The sequence below is a fragment of the Chrysemys picta genome, chromosome 3 (genome assembly GCF_011386835.1).
Source record: "Chrysemys picta bellii isolate R12L10 chromosome 3, ASM1138683v2, whole genome shotgun sequence".
Lineage (NCBI taxonomy): Eukaryota > Metazoa > Chordata > Testudines > Emydidae > Chrysemys > Chrysemys picta.
This window is the reverse complement of record NC_088793.1, coordinates 78,766,455-78,784,092: the sequence shown is the minus strand read 5'-3', so window position 1 is coordinate 78,784,092 and position 17,638 is coordinate 78,766,455. Positions and strand designations below refer to the sequence as shown.

At 38.2% G+C, this 17,638-nt stretch overlaps 1 protein-coding gene across 12 annotated transcripts in view; it reads right to left on the bottom strand.

Moving 5' to 3' along the window:
* The window catches only part of GRIK2 (glutamate ionotropic receptor kainate type subunit 2), a 584,958-nt gene that overhangs the window by 342,631 nt on the left and 224,689 nt on the right, over positions 1 to 17,638 (bottom strand). For all 12 annotated transcript variants that reach the window (XR_010599561.1, XM_042857646.2, XM_042857649.2 and 9 more), the window contains one exon: positions 15,388 to 15,561. Coding sequence is in view for 11 of the 12 variants with exons in the window: in XM_042857646.2 (XP_042713580.1) it covers positions 15,388 to 15,561 (174 nt within the window). In the remaining variant the exon portion in view is untranslated. The remainder of the gene's footprint in view (positions 1 to 15,387; positions 15,562 to 17,638) is intronic.

The following is a 17,638-nucleotide window of genomic DNA, read 5'->3' as shown; positions in this document are numbered from 1 at the left end:
GCAGGATTGTGAAGTTCTGACACATATCTTGGCTCCTAAACAATAAGAATGAGATATATGATTCTTGCATCCAGTCTATTAAATTATAAATTTCATTCTCAAAACAGCTGAGTTACTCTTTCTAAAAATGTATTACAGTTCGAATGTCATAAGGTAGCCTCACCTGGGATACCCTCCAGCATCAAGCTGCTGCACGGCCAGTCTGCCTGCTTCTATCTCCCCTTCAGCAGTTCCCAGAAATAGTCCAACTCTTGGAGTATAAATAGCCCTTGTGGGGTTAATTTATACAAAACAAATCCCCATGCATATAAACCATACAAACCAAGCCCCAAGAGTCCATCAACGTACATCCCTGGAATTTCACACTATGCTCAAACTCTCTGCAGCTCCACCACACTCACCTGCCAGGTATTGCTCCAGCATCTCTCATCACACCTCTGCTAGCTTCCTGACAATTCCTTCCTTTTCCTGGGGAAGGTCTACAGCGCTTTCTGTTCTCTGCAGGTTCCACCAGGCAGCTCTCTGCTGCTCCTTTGGTCTCTGTCCTGTGCTCAGACAACAATGTCACTTGCCAAAACTTTCATTCCCAGGCAGCTCTGACCTTCCCTTTTCCTGATTGACTCCATCTGCACTGTCAGGCAGCTCTGACTCACCAGGTCTCTCCCCACTCTAGGGCCCAGGTGCCTTCTTTTAAATCCCCAACTGGGAGCTGACAGTCAGCTGACCAATCACGGGTGGACTGGCCTCATCCCTCAATGTCACCCTGTTAAAATGATTCCTTGAGTAGTTTCCCAACCTGTGAAGTTAACTGTGCTTAAGGGAGATTTCTAGTCAGCTTGTAATGCAGCAATAAGAAATTGTTTAGTTCTCCCTTTGAAGTACAAATTTCCAACTGTATAATTTACTAAATACATCCCATAAGTAGAGCAAGAAACTTCCCCTCAGCCAGACAGATGATAAGGTTGCCTACATCATTAACTACCCTCCTTAAAGCCCACCAGGAGACATTGGTTTGGGGCCTGGTCCAAAGTTCACTGAAGTCAGTGGATTTTTCCCCCCCCCCCATTAACTTCAATGGCTTTTGGATTTAAATTAGAACCCCCAGTTCAAAAAGATACTTAAACACATGTTTAATTTTAAGCTCATGGGTAGTGCTATTGACTTCAATGGGATATCTTATATACTTAAAATTAGAAAATTTAATATCTTGATGAAATGGGGCTACAGAGAACAATAGAAACACTTATAGGGAAACTGAGAGCAGGTACCTGTCTGATTCTTCAGGCAAGTCTCACAGTCCTATAGTGAAAAGCAACAAAGAGTCCTGTGGCACCTTATAGACTAACAGATGTATTGGAGCATAAGCTTTTGTGGGTGAACAAGCAGGTGAACACCCACGAAAGCTTATGCTCCAATACATCTGTTAGTCTATAAGGTGCCACAGGACTCTCTGTTGCTTTTTACAGATCCAGACTAACACGGCTACGCCTCTGATACTTGAGTCCTATAGTGGTCATCAAAGAAAAGCCATTATTAAGCAAAAGTTACCTTCCAATAGTATCTGAGATACAAGTTATTTCTTTATGGTATTAGAGTAAAAATAAGAACCTGTAGTTTCATAGATATAATTTAAATCAAATATATATACATATATTCAATAATGCATACAAAGTGTGGACCTCAGTAAAAGGCAGAATATCTGTAGATTCAGTCAACTCCACTCATGGAATAACTAACTCTCATTATAGCACTAATTCAGTTTGCTTAAAAAGCTCAACAGGTTTTCAGCAAATTTATTTTGTTTTACACCCAGGCAACTATAAAAGTCTATTTGCCTAAAGGAAAACACAATTGAATTGTAATAGAATTCTTTATATCGCAGTCTGGTACGCACCACACATAGTGTAATAGGCTAAGCATCTACATCAATTAGAGCACTCACTGAAGACATTAACAGTAAGGAAGAAGAGAGTGAACCAACCTTCAGAAGTATGCTGAAAGAAAACCTCCCCAGACACAGAGAATGGTGATGTCCTTGGAGGAGAAATTTGAAGCAATACATTCTTTTGTGAACTCCACAAAAAGGTAATGAATGAAGTGATGGAGAAGGCAGATAGAAAATCAGCTGAACTGAATACGAACTATGAGCCTTATAATTAGTGATAAACACCCCCAGGATTGCAAGCACCTACTCCTTGAAAAATCATGAGCTTAGATTTGAAATCATGATTTTAAAAAAAAATTAGGGGGTTTATTTCCTTCCTCTATCACCTATAAGGGTCGTATATTCAATTTTTTCTCTGCAGCTATCAGAACTAGAAATTTACTTTAAAAAATAATAAAAGCTGACAATCTCCCACAGTCACGATTTTTAGGAGTTGGACCTTTACAAAAAACACCATCTCTTGTCATAGGAATTGGCAACACCACATCTCTCAAATAAATTCTGATGAAAAATAATGCCATGCTGAAGGTGTGGTAACAATATTAAAAAAAAACCAACATGTTCCTGCAAGTTGTATCCATTCCGGGCATTCCAGTGAGAATGGAAAATGCATATAATGTAGCATTTATGTAAAAGCTGCTGCCCAAATTGCTTAGTTAAAGATGATTCTTAATATGGGGAGAAAAATGGCCAGGTACTCAAAAGGAAGCAGGATGATGGGATTAAGTAAGGAGTTGCCATTAAAGTAATTTGAGAGACAAAGAGGGAGTTCTGAATGCAACTACAACAAAACATATCCTAAGAAGGGTAGAAAAAAAGTCTTCTTTTCTCTGAGTTTAGCTCCTGCTACCTAAAGAAAAGATTTCAGAAAAGTTAAGTAGAATTTAATACTAGAAAAAAAATTCTATTATATGTAGGCATCTTCTGGGCAATTTTTAATATGAAAACATACATTTGCTGTGATTAGAAGACTACAATTTGACTGTTGTGGAGAAAAATTCTACATAGATTTAGCAAGATAAATTAAAGAAGAATTAGGCCCGATCTACGCTAGAAAATTAGGGCTGTTTAACTACATTGGTCAGGCGTGTGAAAAATCCACAACCTGAGCAAAGTAGTTAAACCAACCTAAATCCTTGAGTAGACAGCAGTAGGTCACTTTGGAAGTGAATTACAATACCCCAAATTAAGGCCACTTTAATTCTGAATGAGACTGTTTCCACTGGGGTTAATGTGGTTTAACTACTCCTCTTCAAATTCACACCTGTTAAATTGAGTTAACTTTCCTGGATGTCCCCTTGTAGACAAGCCCTGAAGCTACGTTTACTGTTACTCCTAAAATAGTGTGTTGTCCAAGAATTCAATAAAAATAATTTCCAAGTATTCATATCTGTAATCCCTAAGTATAAATGCATACGCCAAATTTTAAGTGATGACCACTGTCTTCCTGGTTCTTGACTAGGGTTTTTAGTTACTACAGTAGCAGCAGCAATAATAAATAATAATAATAATAATAATAATAACAAATCATGAAGCCCTTCATAAGTCCTTAGTCATGCGGTCAATAAGACTCTCTTTGAATCCACTATCATGCCTGAGTAAGTCTTAAATAAACTGAGTTCTGCCTGAGTAAGTCTTGAATAAACACTTAAGGAGGACTTCAGGATTTGGACAATAGTAAGTATTTTAATTATTCCTTTTTAGATAATATATATTATCATATGAAGATCAAAGTCTCATTCAGAAAACAGACATTCTAAGTATCTTTTTCTCTAGTTCCATATACTTCCCAACCAAAAGATGGATGTCTAAATAATGTGTACTCTCTCTGCCAGCTCTCGATGGATCCTTACACAGTGTTGTACAAGATTGATGGTTCCCTTATACAAATAGTAAGAGAGTTGTATAACTGTGTGTATTAACAAACTGAATACAAACAATTTTAAACCCACATATACACATGATACCTATAATATTTATAAACCAACCAACCAATAGATAAATCCACACAAAAATATTATGATCTGGAATTAGGTAGCACTAGACTCACTAAGATTTAACTCTCCCCTAGGTTGGTCTAATTATCAGAACAAGTGGCCCAAACACTGGAGTTAGTACAGAATTTCCCCAGTCCATGGAGGGACCATTCAGCAGACAGCAATAATGTAGCAATATACATTGCATTATTAGTGCACTAATATGCATAGGGTGGCCAGACAGCAAGTGTGAAAAATCGGGACGGGGTTGGGGGGTAATAAGACATAAGACAAAGCCCCAAATATCTGGACTGTCCCTATAAAATTGGGACATCTGGTCACCCTAAATGTGCAGATCAGAATTCCAGAAATGCAGATGCTATCATTGTTATTAATTAGTATTACCATAGCATCTGGGATCCCTAGTCATGTGCTAGGCAATGGGAGAAAGATGTGTAGAGAGGAGAAATGGCAATGGGATTGAGTGCTGCAATAAAGGCAGGGAGAAAGGTATGTACAGCTCATTGACCCAAGCTTGGAAAATCTCATGTTTTTCACATCTTTAACATTAAGTGATACAGCTGCCATTGCCTGAATTACTTGCGATGTTTTAAGACCCAATGCTCCACAATACAAACAACAGAAAGGAAACTGCACAGGTTTCATCAAGGAGATTTTCTTATTTACTCTTCTCTTGGAAGTGGGGTCTTTGTTTTCCTTGTCCATGCCAAGAGAAGAAACCAAGCTTTCCATTCCTTTTACCCGCAGACCATCTATCTGATGACTACTGCAGCTCAAACCTACCAGCTCTCATTGGCCCCTGGACAGCAAGAGCTGTTTTACCAGAACTTCCTGGACTCTGGTTTTCCCAGTCTCAATAAGCTCCTGATGGGCAGAAAGTGCATGTTTTCCAATTGTGTTAGCTCAGTGTAAGAGACTGGGGCATATGCAGTCTTGTCTAGTGATCACAACTGGGCTGGTGTCCACAGGTCGACAGCCACAAGGCAGGAGTCAGTGGCAAGGATTGGAGTAATCACTAGAGCCAGGATTAATAAGCAAGAGTCAGGGTCAGTCAGGCTAGGGTCAAGACTGGAGACCAGAAAGCAAGGTGAGGTCTTGAGTCACAGAAAACCAATAGTGTGGCTACTTAGACAACTTCCTGGGCTACCCTCCAAGGTTAAATAGTGAGCACGGTCCACTCAGCGGACCACTGAGTGCTGTCACTCTGAAAACCTATGAGTGGTACTTCCTGCAGCACCTAATCTCCACAGAGCTCCTTGGATAAGGCTTTGCATATTCTCCCAGTAGTGATGTAGGACCATCATCTGTCTCAGGCTCTGTAGACTGGGGTTCTAATCCCACAGATCTTCACGTTCAGTTGAGTTAGTTTAATAAAATTAAAAATCTCTGTAAAGATGCAGGCTAATGCATTTGATGCCTAGGCTCCTGCACTAGCTACAATATGGCCAGCTACTCTGACTTTACACAGGTTAGCCTGCATCTTATAAGGGCTTTTCAACTATGTTAAACTAACTCAGTTGAAAAAACACATTTTTCTGCTCATAGAGACTCACCCTAAAGTTATTCTTTATTCAGTAGCTTCATATAATGAAGTTTCAGGGTGTATTAACTAGCACTAGTTTCCATGCAAATTTGGATTGAGGCATATCCAGAGGAAAAAGAGTCCACAATGGGTTCACACTATTATCTACAGCATCTGGATTCCATTAATCCATTTTTGTGGGGGCTTTGTCATGGTCAAGGGAAACCATGAACACACAGCAAAGGCAGATCTCCCTTATGCTGTGGGTGCAGAGACACAGAGGAGTACTTGGAAGCTTAGCTATGCACTCCACAAACCAACATGATTGTACTGCTGGTTTTCTGGTAAGCAACAAAGCTTTAATAACTTCAGCACTTCCACTGGATCTGCCAAATTTTCAGTTTGAAAATGAATTATCTGGGCAGCTAAGTGGAGGGCATGCATTGTACATATATATTTTTTTTACTCTGGAGAATGTTTAATGGTATTAAAAATTTCTGTTGATAATTATCAGATCTCTTTACAGATATTCTATATTGAGAGAAACTCTCCATAGATCTGTTCGCCTGGTCTGAGAAAGGGTGCATACTGGATTTTAAAAAATTGAAAATTTTATTCACAAAACCTAATCTTTCTTTGTGGAATAGAAGAAAATCCCATACGCACATATCCTAAACCCAAAATGAGGGTGCAATAAATCTTCCCATTTTTGGCTTGAGTATTTAAAGGAATTGTACATTTGTATGATGATTAGTTTTCACACTCTGAGAAATACCATCATGTTTCACCGTGGAAAGAATTTGAGCTGGAAAATGAGGTTAGATCCCCATAGTTAGTTAAGGAAAAGGAAAGAGAAAGATAAAAATAGAAAAGATAAACAAGAAAATTTAGAGAAAGAGAAAACTGAAAATATTTCATATTCACAGAACTCATTTTTCTATATGGCCTAGAAAATATATTGAATTCAAGCCTAATTTTCTGAGTGAATACTTTAATATTGATCTTAAATATAGTATTCTCCAAGAATGTTACACCAGAATGTTTTCATTTCAAAGTGGGTTGTTTTGAAAAATGTTAAGCCTTTTTTTCCAAAATGGGAAATCCATCAAAACCAACTCTTTCCCACAAACAGTTTCAGTTATGGTAAATTGGCATTTTGCAATGGAAAAAAAATTGTCAGAAAAATTTCTGACCAGCTCTACTTTTAAAATGTCTGCATGTATGCGTGCCTTCCTGTAAAACACACTGCTACATGAAGTCACTGAAAGCAAAAATTTAGGATGCTTCAAAAAGTAATTGGACATTTACATGGATAACAATAATATGTAGCATAATAAATATTTTGGATATTAAACCTCATACGTCAGGGCCTAAGCCAATCTCTAACAATTGGATGAGAATGAAACCTAATTTGGGGGGCATCTTATCCCACATCTGCCTGCCGTGGGGTTCTTATACATTCCTATGAAATGTCTGCTGCTGAACACTTTCAGAGACAGGACACAGAACTAGACGTATGGTAGGTTGGATTCAGTATGACAATTCCTATGTTCCTAATACATGGATGCATGTTTTCCTATGTACACATGGGAAGGGGTTCACTCACTACAGGAGCTCCGCCTCATGGCCAGGTGTGGTGTAGAGGCTCTCTCCCTGTACAGTGCCCCCTGAGGACAGTCATTCCATCGATGCGGTGGTCTCTCTTCCCATAACATAGCCCTCTGACCAGATCATGATTTAGTCCACCCCTCACTCCTCCTGGCAATCCAAATTCTGCCCTTCTTTCAGAACACCCCACCAGAGCCTGCTCCATCCCAGTGGCTGTTTTATACCTTGCTTGCCAGCCTCCTCAGGTCAGGCTAAGATCCCAGAACTTATTCTCCCCCAAGGCTTCCTCCTCACCATCTCTCTATTCCCAGAGAGTTCTCACAGTCCCTTCTGTTCTCAATTTTCTGGCTTTTTAATCAGCATCCAGCCCCTACCCAGCTGGCTTCATCATCAGTTAAGCCTGGTTTTCTCTCCCTTGCAGGTGCTGCCAGGTATGTGAACTGGCCTCTTTGGTCCACATTAACCTATTCAGGGCCTGTATGGGGTATACACCTCCTCATAACTTCAGGCCTCAGCAGACCACTGACAAATTCATTGCTGGGAACCAGTCTGTTTCACTTGTGTGTTAGTATGGTTATGATGGATGTTGGACATATAACAATGTGTTTAGTGTTTAGCCTTTATGAAATGTTTGTAAACTGCTGCATGCATTAATCTCACCTATAATATCTTTATCACATGCTGTAAAGCAATATTTAAGGTTTTGTTTAAAAACGTTTATTCGTCAACTGTGAATCCAGTCAGGAGGGATCATTTCCTGCCCATCAAGAAGGGCAATCAAAACTAAATGGGCCATTGTGGAACATCACAATACATATACTTTGTTAATTGCCCCCCTCACACCATGAAGAGATTTTGTGCAAGGGGGAACGGAAGGGAAGAGAATTCTAGAAGAAGAAGGGAATTCTTAGTTAATAAATCCTTAGATAGTTTACTATAGGATTGTCTCTGGTATGAGATCTAAGGCAGTGGTTCTCAAAGCTGGTCCGCCGCTTGTTCAGGGAAAGCCCCTGGCAGGCCAGGCCAGTTTGTTTACCTGCTGTGTCCACAGGTTCGGCCGATCGCGGCTCTCACTGCCTGCAGTTTGCTGCTCCAGGCCAATGGGGGCTGCGGGAAGGGCGGCCAGTGCATCCCTCAGCCCGCACCACTTCCTGCAGCCCTCATTGGCCTGGAGCTGCAAACCGCGGCCAGTGGGAATCGCGATTGGCTGAACCTGCGCACACAGCAGGTAAACAAACCAACCTGGCCTGCCAAGGGCCTTCCCTGAACAAGCAGTGGACCGGCTTTGAGAACCACTGATCTAAAGTACAAGTTGACCTGGGGTAAGTGACTGATCTCTTGGGACTGGTAGCAATGTGAAAATTTTGTGATATTTGGTGTATTGCAACCAACTATCACTAAGTCCAGCTTGCCTGGCTTGCAAGACAGACTGTAATGCCCAAGGGGACCATCTGTGACTCCATGGTAAGCTGATACAATGATTGAGGAGTACACATCTGTTACTGGGTTGGAGATATTAATTATAGAACATACAATGGGTTCATACTTCTTGACAGTCTGCCCTGAGGTTGGCACTCATGGTCATGAGCCACTCCAGACAGCAAGACAACAACACAGAACATCAAATAAATGGGTATATCAGATATCGGAGTGTGAAAACGGTTGGAAATGCTGATATTCAAAGCCAACTGCTTTACATTCAGAATTTTGCATTGACAACAAGTGAAAATAAGTCTGATAATCTCATCTGAGGCCAGAATTGTCCCCAACAAAATCCATTGTGAAATTTCATGACAGGCAGTCTCTGCTCAAAAGATCTTCAGTATTAGAATAACTGTCATAGACTAGAACTGAGGTGCATTGGCAGAATTACGTGTGTGGGAAGAAGGGTACTTGTAAAGGACCTGTCTATGCTATGTGAACAGAACCCCAGCATTATTAGGTAAGAGTTGTTGCCAGTTAAGTTGTCTGCATCATTTATTTTCTAACCAATGATACAAAATATGAGGTCTGATGGCTTTACAAGTTTCTAATAAATTATTTAACTAAGTTCAGAAACTTGACACTTACCTGTATTGAGGTGTTCTCCTTTGCAATGATATATTGTTAAAGTGCACATATTTGATAAGATAATATTGGCTAGGCTATCAAGAAAGGTTACTTTCCTGAAATAAATAATTATTCATTGGGGAGTGGAAAGGCAGAAGCAGATTTGTACAACAAATGCACATGAAGGATCAGTAAAAGAAAAACTGATTGGGAGACACAGCTCCAAAAGTTTTGTTTAGATATTCCTCCAGACCTTCAGGTATTTTTATTAAAACCTCTTTGGTCTGAAAACCAAGTATGAGCAGGACTTCTTGCACGATATCTTGTACTTTCTGGTTTCACCTTGGACAGAAATGCTGCCAGAACAAATTTTCTCATTGGATTTGTTTCCTTCATCATTTTTATGCAATGATCGCTATAGCCTCTGGGCATATGTCTGATTAAATGCAGAAAAGCATTCCAGGGTCCACAACAGGCAGTACAAAAGTCCCTTCCTTCAACACCAACACACAACCATAAATAAACCATTGACAATCTACAATCAAAGGACAGACCAAAAAGATGTGTGTTGGCCCATACGCTGAAGTTCGGTGAACTCAGGCCCTGGTAGAGGAAGCAAGTTCCACAGCTGGGGGTCCACCACAGAAATACTGTGGTTCTACTGAACCTCCAAGAGCACACTAGGGTGTGTTAGCAAAGGAAATGATCTTAGCTATCATGAAAGTGCATAAACAAAAGATGGACCTTTGGTAGCTAGATCTTGAATTGTGATATGCTCTACAGATTAACATTTTACCTATCATACATAAAAAGCAACAACAGCATCAGCGAACAGCAAATGGAGGACAGCAGCCATCTGCTACACAGGTTGCTATGAATCACTCGCCAGTGGTGAAACTTCATATAGTTATACTGAGACACTATTGTCTCTTACAAAATGCATCACAAACTTTTTAATAACCACACAGATCAGACAGGACTTCAGTTTTAAGATCCCGGGTAAAAAAAATTAAAAGTGTCTAAATTATTGAAAGTCACTGGTACTTAGGCTCTAAAGTGTCACTTTTGAAAAATGTGACTTGGCTCCTAAGTCAATTAGACACTTTTGAAAATCATTCCCTATGTTTCAAAAAGCCATACAGTAAATCAAATTGAACTAATTTTTTTCTACATCAAGGATGTAGATTTGATCTGTGGCTCCAGAGAAACTAATATTTCATACCTGATGTTAAAGCCCTGAGCCATCCCCTCCAATTGAGCATAAAAGCTCTGTTACTGCTTTGGTTACTTGATCTTCCATTTGCTTCTCTCTGCAGAAAATGGTTCTGCAAAACATCTGGTGCACCAACCCTTCTCATTAGTTCTCAATGCTGAGAAACTCCTGTTCCCACCTCCAGTCTTGTAGTGCTAAAATGGGATGGGAGAGGGGGTGTTCTCCTTGGAAAGGAGTGCTCTCGGCTCCTTCAGGCTAAGTGTTAATAATGACTATATACAGTGGTTTAGATTTTCTATCTACTGTACAAACATTAGCTAATCTATCTTCCCAGAATTTCTATGAGGTAGGTAAATAAGTATTTATATCTCTATTTTACAGATTGTCACAAAGTGGTTATGTGACTTGTCCATGGTCTCATAGCAAAACAGCATCAGAATCCAGGCTACAACCATATTCCTTGAATTCCTGTCCCCTCCCCACCCAATCCACTACATCACATATTCCCCAGGCAAGTTACATCTCTTTCTCTGTGTCTCAGTTTTCCCATACCAACCCTAACTTACATGCACCACATTTGTTTCATTATCTGACACCAAGAACTCAAGAGAGAGAGAACATCTAGCCACCCCTCAGTTTCTGCAACATAGTGTACACAGTATGAGGTTTTCGGTAACTGTGCACACTGAATGTAACTTCCTATTGTGTACTATCACAATATGGACTCCCCACACACACATACACCTTCTCCCTGCCCTTTATCACAATATTATTTTACTGTTTTTATTCTCAGAATAAGACAGTCAACAATTGTAGTTTAATCTAAATTACATAATGTGCTTCTAAAGATAACATGAATATTTTTGTGAAAAAGAATAGTACATACTAATTTTAGACTGCACAACAGTTCCATTTTTGCTGACAATTGGGTGAGGCTCCCTCTTTTTTTTTTTTTTTTTAGTAGAAGCTATATTACAAAGTGTGGAGACTAGCAAAGTGTGAATTAGCAAGGTTGTACTGTATGGGTGGGTGATTTCTGTTTGGTGTTTGTGAAATAGTGAGGATATGTTCAGATAAAGGAAACTTATGTGTCATAATCAATGAGAGAAGCACAAGAGTCACAAACACTTTCCTGCTGAAAGGGGAGCAGATTCAATTTGTTGTGGGCCCTCTGGTTAGATTGGATTTTGACTCAATTTAAGGTAATTCACCAATGGCTGGTGCAAATGCTGTTCCTCCACATAAAGGACCCTAATCCACAAGCATCTGAAGAGACTGGGGGAGAATAGAGTCACATTCTGTGGAAAGAGGCAAGTCTTCCCCCCGCCTGAATGATTTGAAGGAAACTACACCTGGGGACACTGATTTTCTCTCCTTTCAGGCCCCTCCTCATGACTATTTACACTGAAAGGGCAATCTACAATTCACATGGTTAAATCCAGGGCAACCACCTCAACCGCTGACAGCAAACAGAGAATAACTTCAACAGACCTGAACTAGAATTCTTAAGGATTAAAGCCAATCAGAAACATCTGATGAAAAGGTTGAAATTATACCCTTTCACTAGTGCCATCCACCTCCACAAGAAACAGAACAATTCATTACAGTGTGGATGAATGGCTGACTCTGGTGATCGCTTCTAGGGCCAATTAAAGGGGTTAACTGAGCCATGAGAGTTCATAAATGAATCCAATTCCTTTCCCTCTATTTCTTTCTATAGCTTGAAGATAAAGTAAGGGTGTAATGTATAAGCTCTGAGGGTTTATATAGTGACAAATGGCTATATTACTACTAGCAATAATAGGTCTTTGTCCCAGATACTAGAGGCTTTGCTGAGGTTCCTATTTCTTTATAACATCATGAAAAAGAAAGAACATGAGATGTGTAAGCACTGTGGTCCCATGTATTGACAAATGGGAATGGTGCCATTGCCAGTAATAATTCTTTGTCTAGTAACCAGAAGCCCATTATTTCTTTGGTCTCTCTCAAAGGGGACATAAAGTATGGTCAGAACAGGTGAGAAGAGATTCAAAATCTTAAATTCTGCTTTACGACTATTTTTAAAGCAACTTAAGTTTCATTTTTTATTTACAAATATAAGTGGACAAACAATATACTTTTATAGACACCCATCATACATGATAATACTGAGAACTTGCAATACATTCAAAATACTTAATAAATGAAATCTAATTAAAAAATTTTTTGAAATCACTGTTTCCAATTAATAAATGTGGTACACTAATGACAAACAAAGTGCAAGTACATGGAAGGATGTAATTTTCCTCTCTCTCTCTAGCTATCCCAGCTGTGTTGATATTTAACATATCATAGCTCTGCTTAAGAGGGACCAGGTTGATACACTTGAAAAATGTTTAACTGTTTACATTATCCATTGATTGTGGCTTAATATTCAGTGCCTGTAAAATCCTTAATACATATTAATAACCTCCACTGGCATAAAAAAAAAAGAGTTAAAAAAACTACCTAGTCTTGTGTGGCTCATTTAGCACTAGATAGATAGATAGATAGATAGATAGATAGATAGATAGATTAAATAACCAGATATGAATATTCAACAAAGGATACAGAATTTGATATTTTTCAAATTAAATATTAATGTATCTGATAAAAGCAGAAGAGGTGAAGGTCTGTCAGCAGAGTTTTATAGAAATTCTATCGTTGTCAAAAATTTTGTATAATATTAGACTGATGGCATAAAATAAGGACTCCTGATTTCCAACCAATGTGACAATTGTGGGGTTTTCAACTTTTTTTTCAACAAATTGAAACATTCAAACTATTATAATACAATAAATATTAAAAATCAATAATAGTAGGAGTGAAAGACAACAGGGTTGGGGTTTATTTATTTATTTATTTATTTTTAACAGGAAAACATCTGTTTGGTTATCTATCATTTAAAATTAGGCCTTTTTAAAAATTGAGTATAATTATAATTAGTTATATCACCCTCTTTCACAGCAAAACTTGGGGCGAAGGAACCAGACGAATAAAAACTCTGTGAGATTCCCCCTGTAATTTCCTGCAATATCTTCTATTTATGGCTCACCCCTACAGGGGAAGAAGCAGAACTGACTTCAGTGGGACCAGGATTTCACTTCTGGTTTCTACTCTGTGTTGATCCACTTTCAAGCTCAGTGCTGAGCACTGGTTCCATGGTTAACATAGCTCTCCCTGGAAGTGCACTAGAGCTATGATACTAGGACCTTCTCTACCATTGTCTGTCCCTGGAACCTCTAATGAAGGGGATTACACTATGCAGAGGGTTGGAGAGGGAGGGAAATAGAAGAGGTAACACAGCCTGGGGCCGTATTATCTTTTTGATGGAGTTCCTACTCGATGTCCTGGGAAAGAACAATACATGGTCCTACCCTTGACCTGCCTCACAACATGTGGAACTTCAGAGCCGAGGAATTTCTTCTGAAATATCTCTGGCAGAAGGAGATGGTGCCATGGGGGTGGCTGACATCATCTTTTGCCTGTTGACCTAGATGGGACAATTGCTCAATACTGTTGTTGGGGAAAAGCCACAGTATGTTAAATGTTTCCTATTGGATTAGTGAAGAGACATCTCTCATAAAAGCTCTATACTTTGGATGGGTACCTTATAACAATAAAGCCTGAGCTGACCTCACTCACATCAATGTAAGTCAGGTGTAAGTTAATTTATGCTAATGGAGTAACACTGATCTAAAATTGGGGTAAGATAATCAGTTCTACAGTTTCCATAGACTTCTAGCAAAACTTCTGAATGAGTAATTACAGTGCATGGAGTTTAATACACTTATTATAAAAACCTTTATGATGTAATTAACTTTAATGGTACCTTTAAATATTACATATTTTTAAAAACATCTCTAAATACCACTATTGTTAATTTTAGAGCACCATCAGTATGTGTGGCTCTGGACAAGAACATAATATGTGGATAATATTTTTATAAACATAAGGAAAAATCACATAGGCCCCACTGAAGTTAATGGCAAGACGCCCAAGGACTTCAATGGGGGCCAAGATATCATTCATAATATTTCTTTTTTACAAAATAAATGATGTTATCCTACATGCCAGATCAATGAATACCTACTATTAAACCATAAATGATTATATTCGAAAACATTACTATGCATATGCAAATATACAAGGCCATTTCGAACAAGGAATCAAACTTCCTCCTTAACATTCCCTATTGGGCAATCCCACATGCTATATATTCTGTGGGCTCTGCTTAAATATGAGTGTGTAACTCTTCAGTATGCATCGGTGCTGCTCATACATTTGAAAACATGGGTGTTAATTTCAGCCTCACTTTGCCCATCTCTCAGATAGATATAATAATAATTACCACACAAGGACAGTGTGAAGAATAAATAATGTTTATAAACACATGGAGATCATTGGAGGAAGGGCACTTCCTGTGTAAAGTATTAACATATCCTAGGAATGCTATTATTGGATTTATCCAATGATTTCCAATAATCAGAAATCTATAGGGCAAGAGATTTCTAAAATAGGCCCAAACACTTTCTTATTTAGTGATATGTTAACTTGACTTGAGAAAACAAAGTATTTTTTTTATTATAAAGGAGAAATTTTGGTGTTAAATTACATAATCCATTTTAAAGAAATCCATTGTAACACCAGACAAATATTTCTCTGTGCTATGACAAAATGGCTCTGGAATTAGCATAATCTAGAATATCTCCCCCTTTAAATGAAAGTAAGTAAAGAACATAGTTCAAAAGATACAAAAAGAAGCAAAAATAACAGTCACTTTTTAGATATTAGGTTGCAAGTAAATATAAATATAGTATTTTGTTTGAGGTAAAATTAGTATGGCTGTCCAGTACTAAGTCACATTTTTAGTCTATCAATTGTGAATGCAACTATTGATCTATGGGCAATAATTAAAATGAAATTTGGTCCCATAACTTTAGAACAACGGAGTGACTGGATTGCAGGTTGCAATTTTAAGGGTTTTGTAATTAGACAGGCATGCACAAACTAATCTATAAATTGGTATTCATACCGTCATAAATCCATCCAGCAAACCTGAATCAGGTTTAGGAGGCGCTTGCAATCGTTCCATGGACCACTTTTCAATGATGGAGGCCACCTGGCTGTTCTCTGTGTTTAAGATTCTGAATCCAGTCATGTTAACACCACTATACCGGTAAGGTTCCACATCAAGAGCAAAAAGGTCCTGAAAGAGATGTTTGTCACATAAGTGCTTTATATATGTCATTTCTTAATTCAGGTTTTAACCACCTCCATGGAGATAAGCACTGTAATGTGCCATGATCTTATACACACATAACTCCAACTGATGCTAGTGGGAGTTCCCTGTATGTACAGAGGAAAGAACATATCCCACAGTCATAAACAAATCACATTAGGAAAAAATTAAGCCCAGCAGCTGAAATTTCTAGTTACAAATACTCCATAAAACTTAATCAAACTTGAATATTATTTGCTAATTTAATAATCCTTTTTTCTATAGTTCAGATACTGAATTTAAATGACAGAATAAAATAAAATGGCAGATTCCCTGCACTTTCCTCAGACTATTTCTCTCTGCTAAGCATTATCCACTCTTCCAGTTTTTATCTTGCTCTATCTGTAACATTATTTTACCTTAATGAGCTACAGAACACCTTGTAGAGAATTAGTCTCCATTGTCTCAAAAACAGAATAAATGTTAAAGCTCATTATTAAATTAAGACATTTTCAGTTGGATGTTGTAGAACAATGCATATCCCCAAGTAACTTTTTGCATATTCTGTCTTTTATACATCTTTCATACCGATCTATCACTGAATACAATATTTTCCTGTTCTGCAGAACACATAAATATCTTTAATTAATCTGAGCTATTCATTTCTCTATAGTATTACAACATTTTAATTAAGATATTTTCTAAAAGAAAAAAAAGTCATATCTTTAGGGGGGGAAATAAGGTTAAAAAAAAGAAAAATAATTAAAAATTTCAGATGGAACAAAAGTGATTTCAAGATCCCAGTCCTTCACTGTGATCCTCCAGTGCAGACCTCAGTACCTCTGGGGTGTCCAGAGATCTTCGCTAGGGAATCCTGATGCAGAATTGGGACTTAAATATGAAGTTCATGAAAAATATAACTTTTATGACTCAGTAAGCAGAGTCAACAGGCAGAAAGTGCTTCAATACTACATAGTAGGCTTCACCAAGACTGTTCTTTTTTCTGATTTCCTTAGTAATGTGTTTAGCGAAGGTGATACAGACCCTTATTTAGCAGTCCTGCGCCATATTATGTTTTGACAAACACTGCATCCTCCATACATTTCAACCTACGGTGTTTGGCCTTCATTGCCCATTTAATATATTCTAGTTTTCTCTGAAATTATAATGTTAGGGCTGATATTTATCAGAATGCATTCATTTAACCACTGAAGAGACAGGAGAGCAATAACCAGGAAAGCAGTATATGATGAATTGCTCATTGTTAACGTTAGAACTCACACCTAATCTCAAAGATTTCCAGATTCCAATTAGGGCTTATGGTATTATTTTTCATATACAATGTATAGGATATGTAGAGTACTTAATTTGTGCCAAGGCTTACCTGAGCTGAGCCACAGCATCTCTTGGTTTGGCAGTTCATAGCCCCAGCACCTGTGGGCTTGCTGCATCAGTTATGAATATAAAAAAATTGCTTGAGGTTCAGCACCTAATTGCTTGAGCCCCAGAACCTCTTTCATCACAAATTAAGTGCTGGATATGTAGGAATTCAGAGTGTGCCTGCAGTTTGACATCTATTTATAAATTTCCATACTTTTGTCCTTATTCTAAAGACATTGTACATTTTAACAGAATAGCTAAAAGTAATGAGAACTATGTTGCAGTAATGCTGTACACTTACAGGATTTCTTTCCCTTCAAATTTCAGATGCTTTCAAACATCTGCACAAAAATCCCCCGACCTCATAACGAATTATTTAATCCAAACACATTCATGTTTATACAAAAGTATAATAAATATACACAACAGCTCAGTGTATTAATGAGCTAGTGCATTAGGCCCCTGAATCAATCACTGGAGAATACAGTTCTGAAGACTGCTTTAAATGCTGTGATTGGAAAATTTATTTGACAGGACTTTCACTGTGTCATGTAAGAAGCAATTAATAAATCAAAGCAGCTGAAACTCTGTTGCAAGTTACAGAGCTCTATTGCAGCATCAAAATCCATCATCTGCTGGTGTATGCCAAATTATCCTTTGCTCTCACTGATTCAAGCTGGTCCTT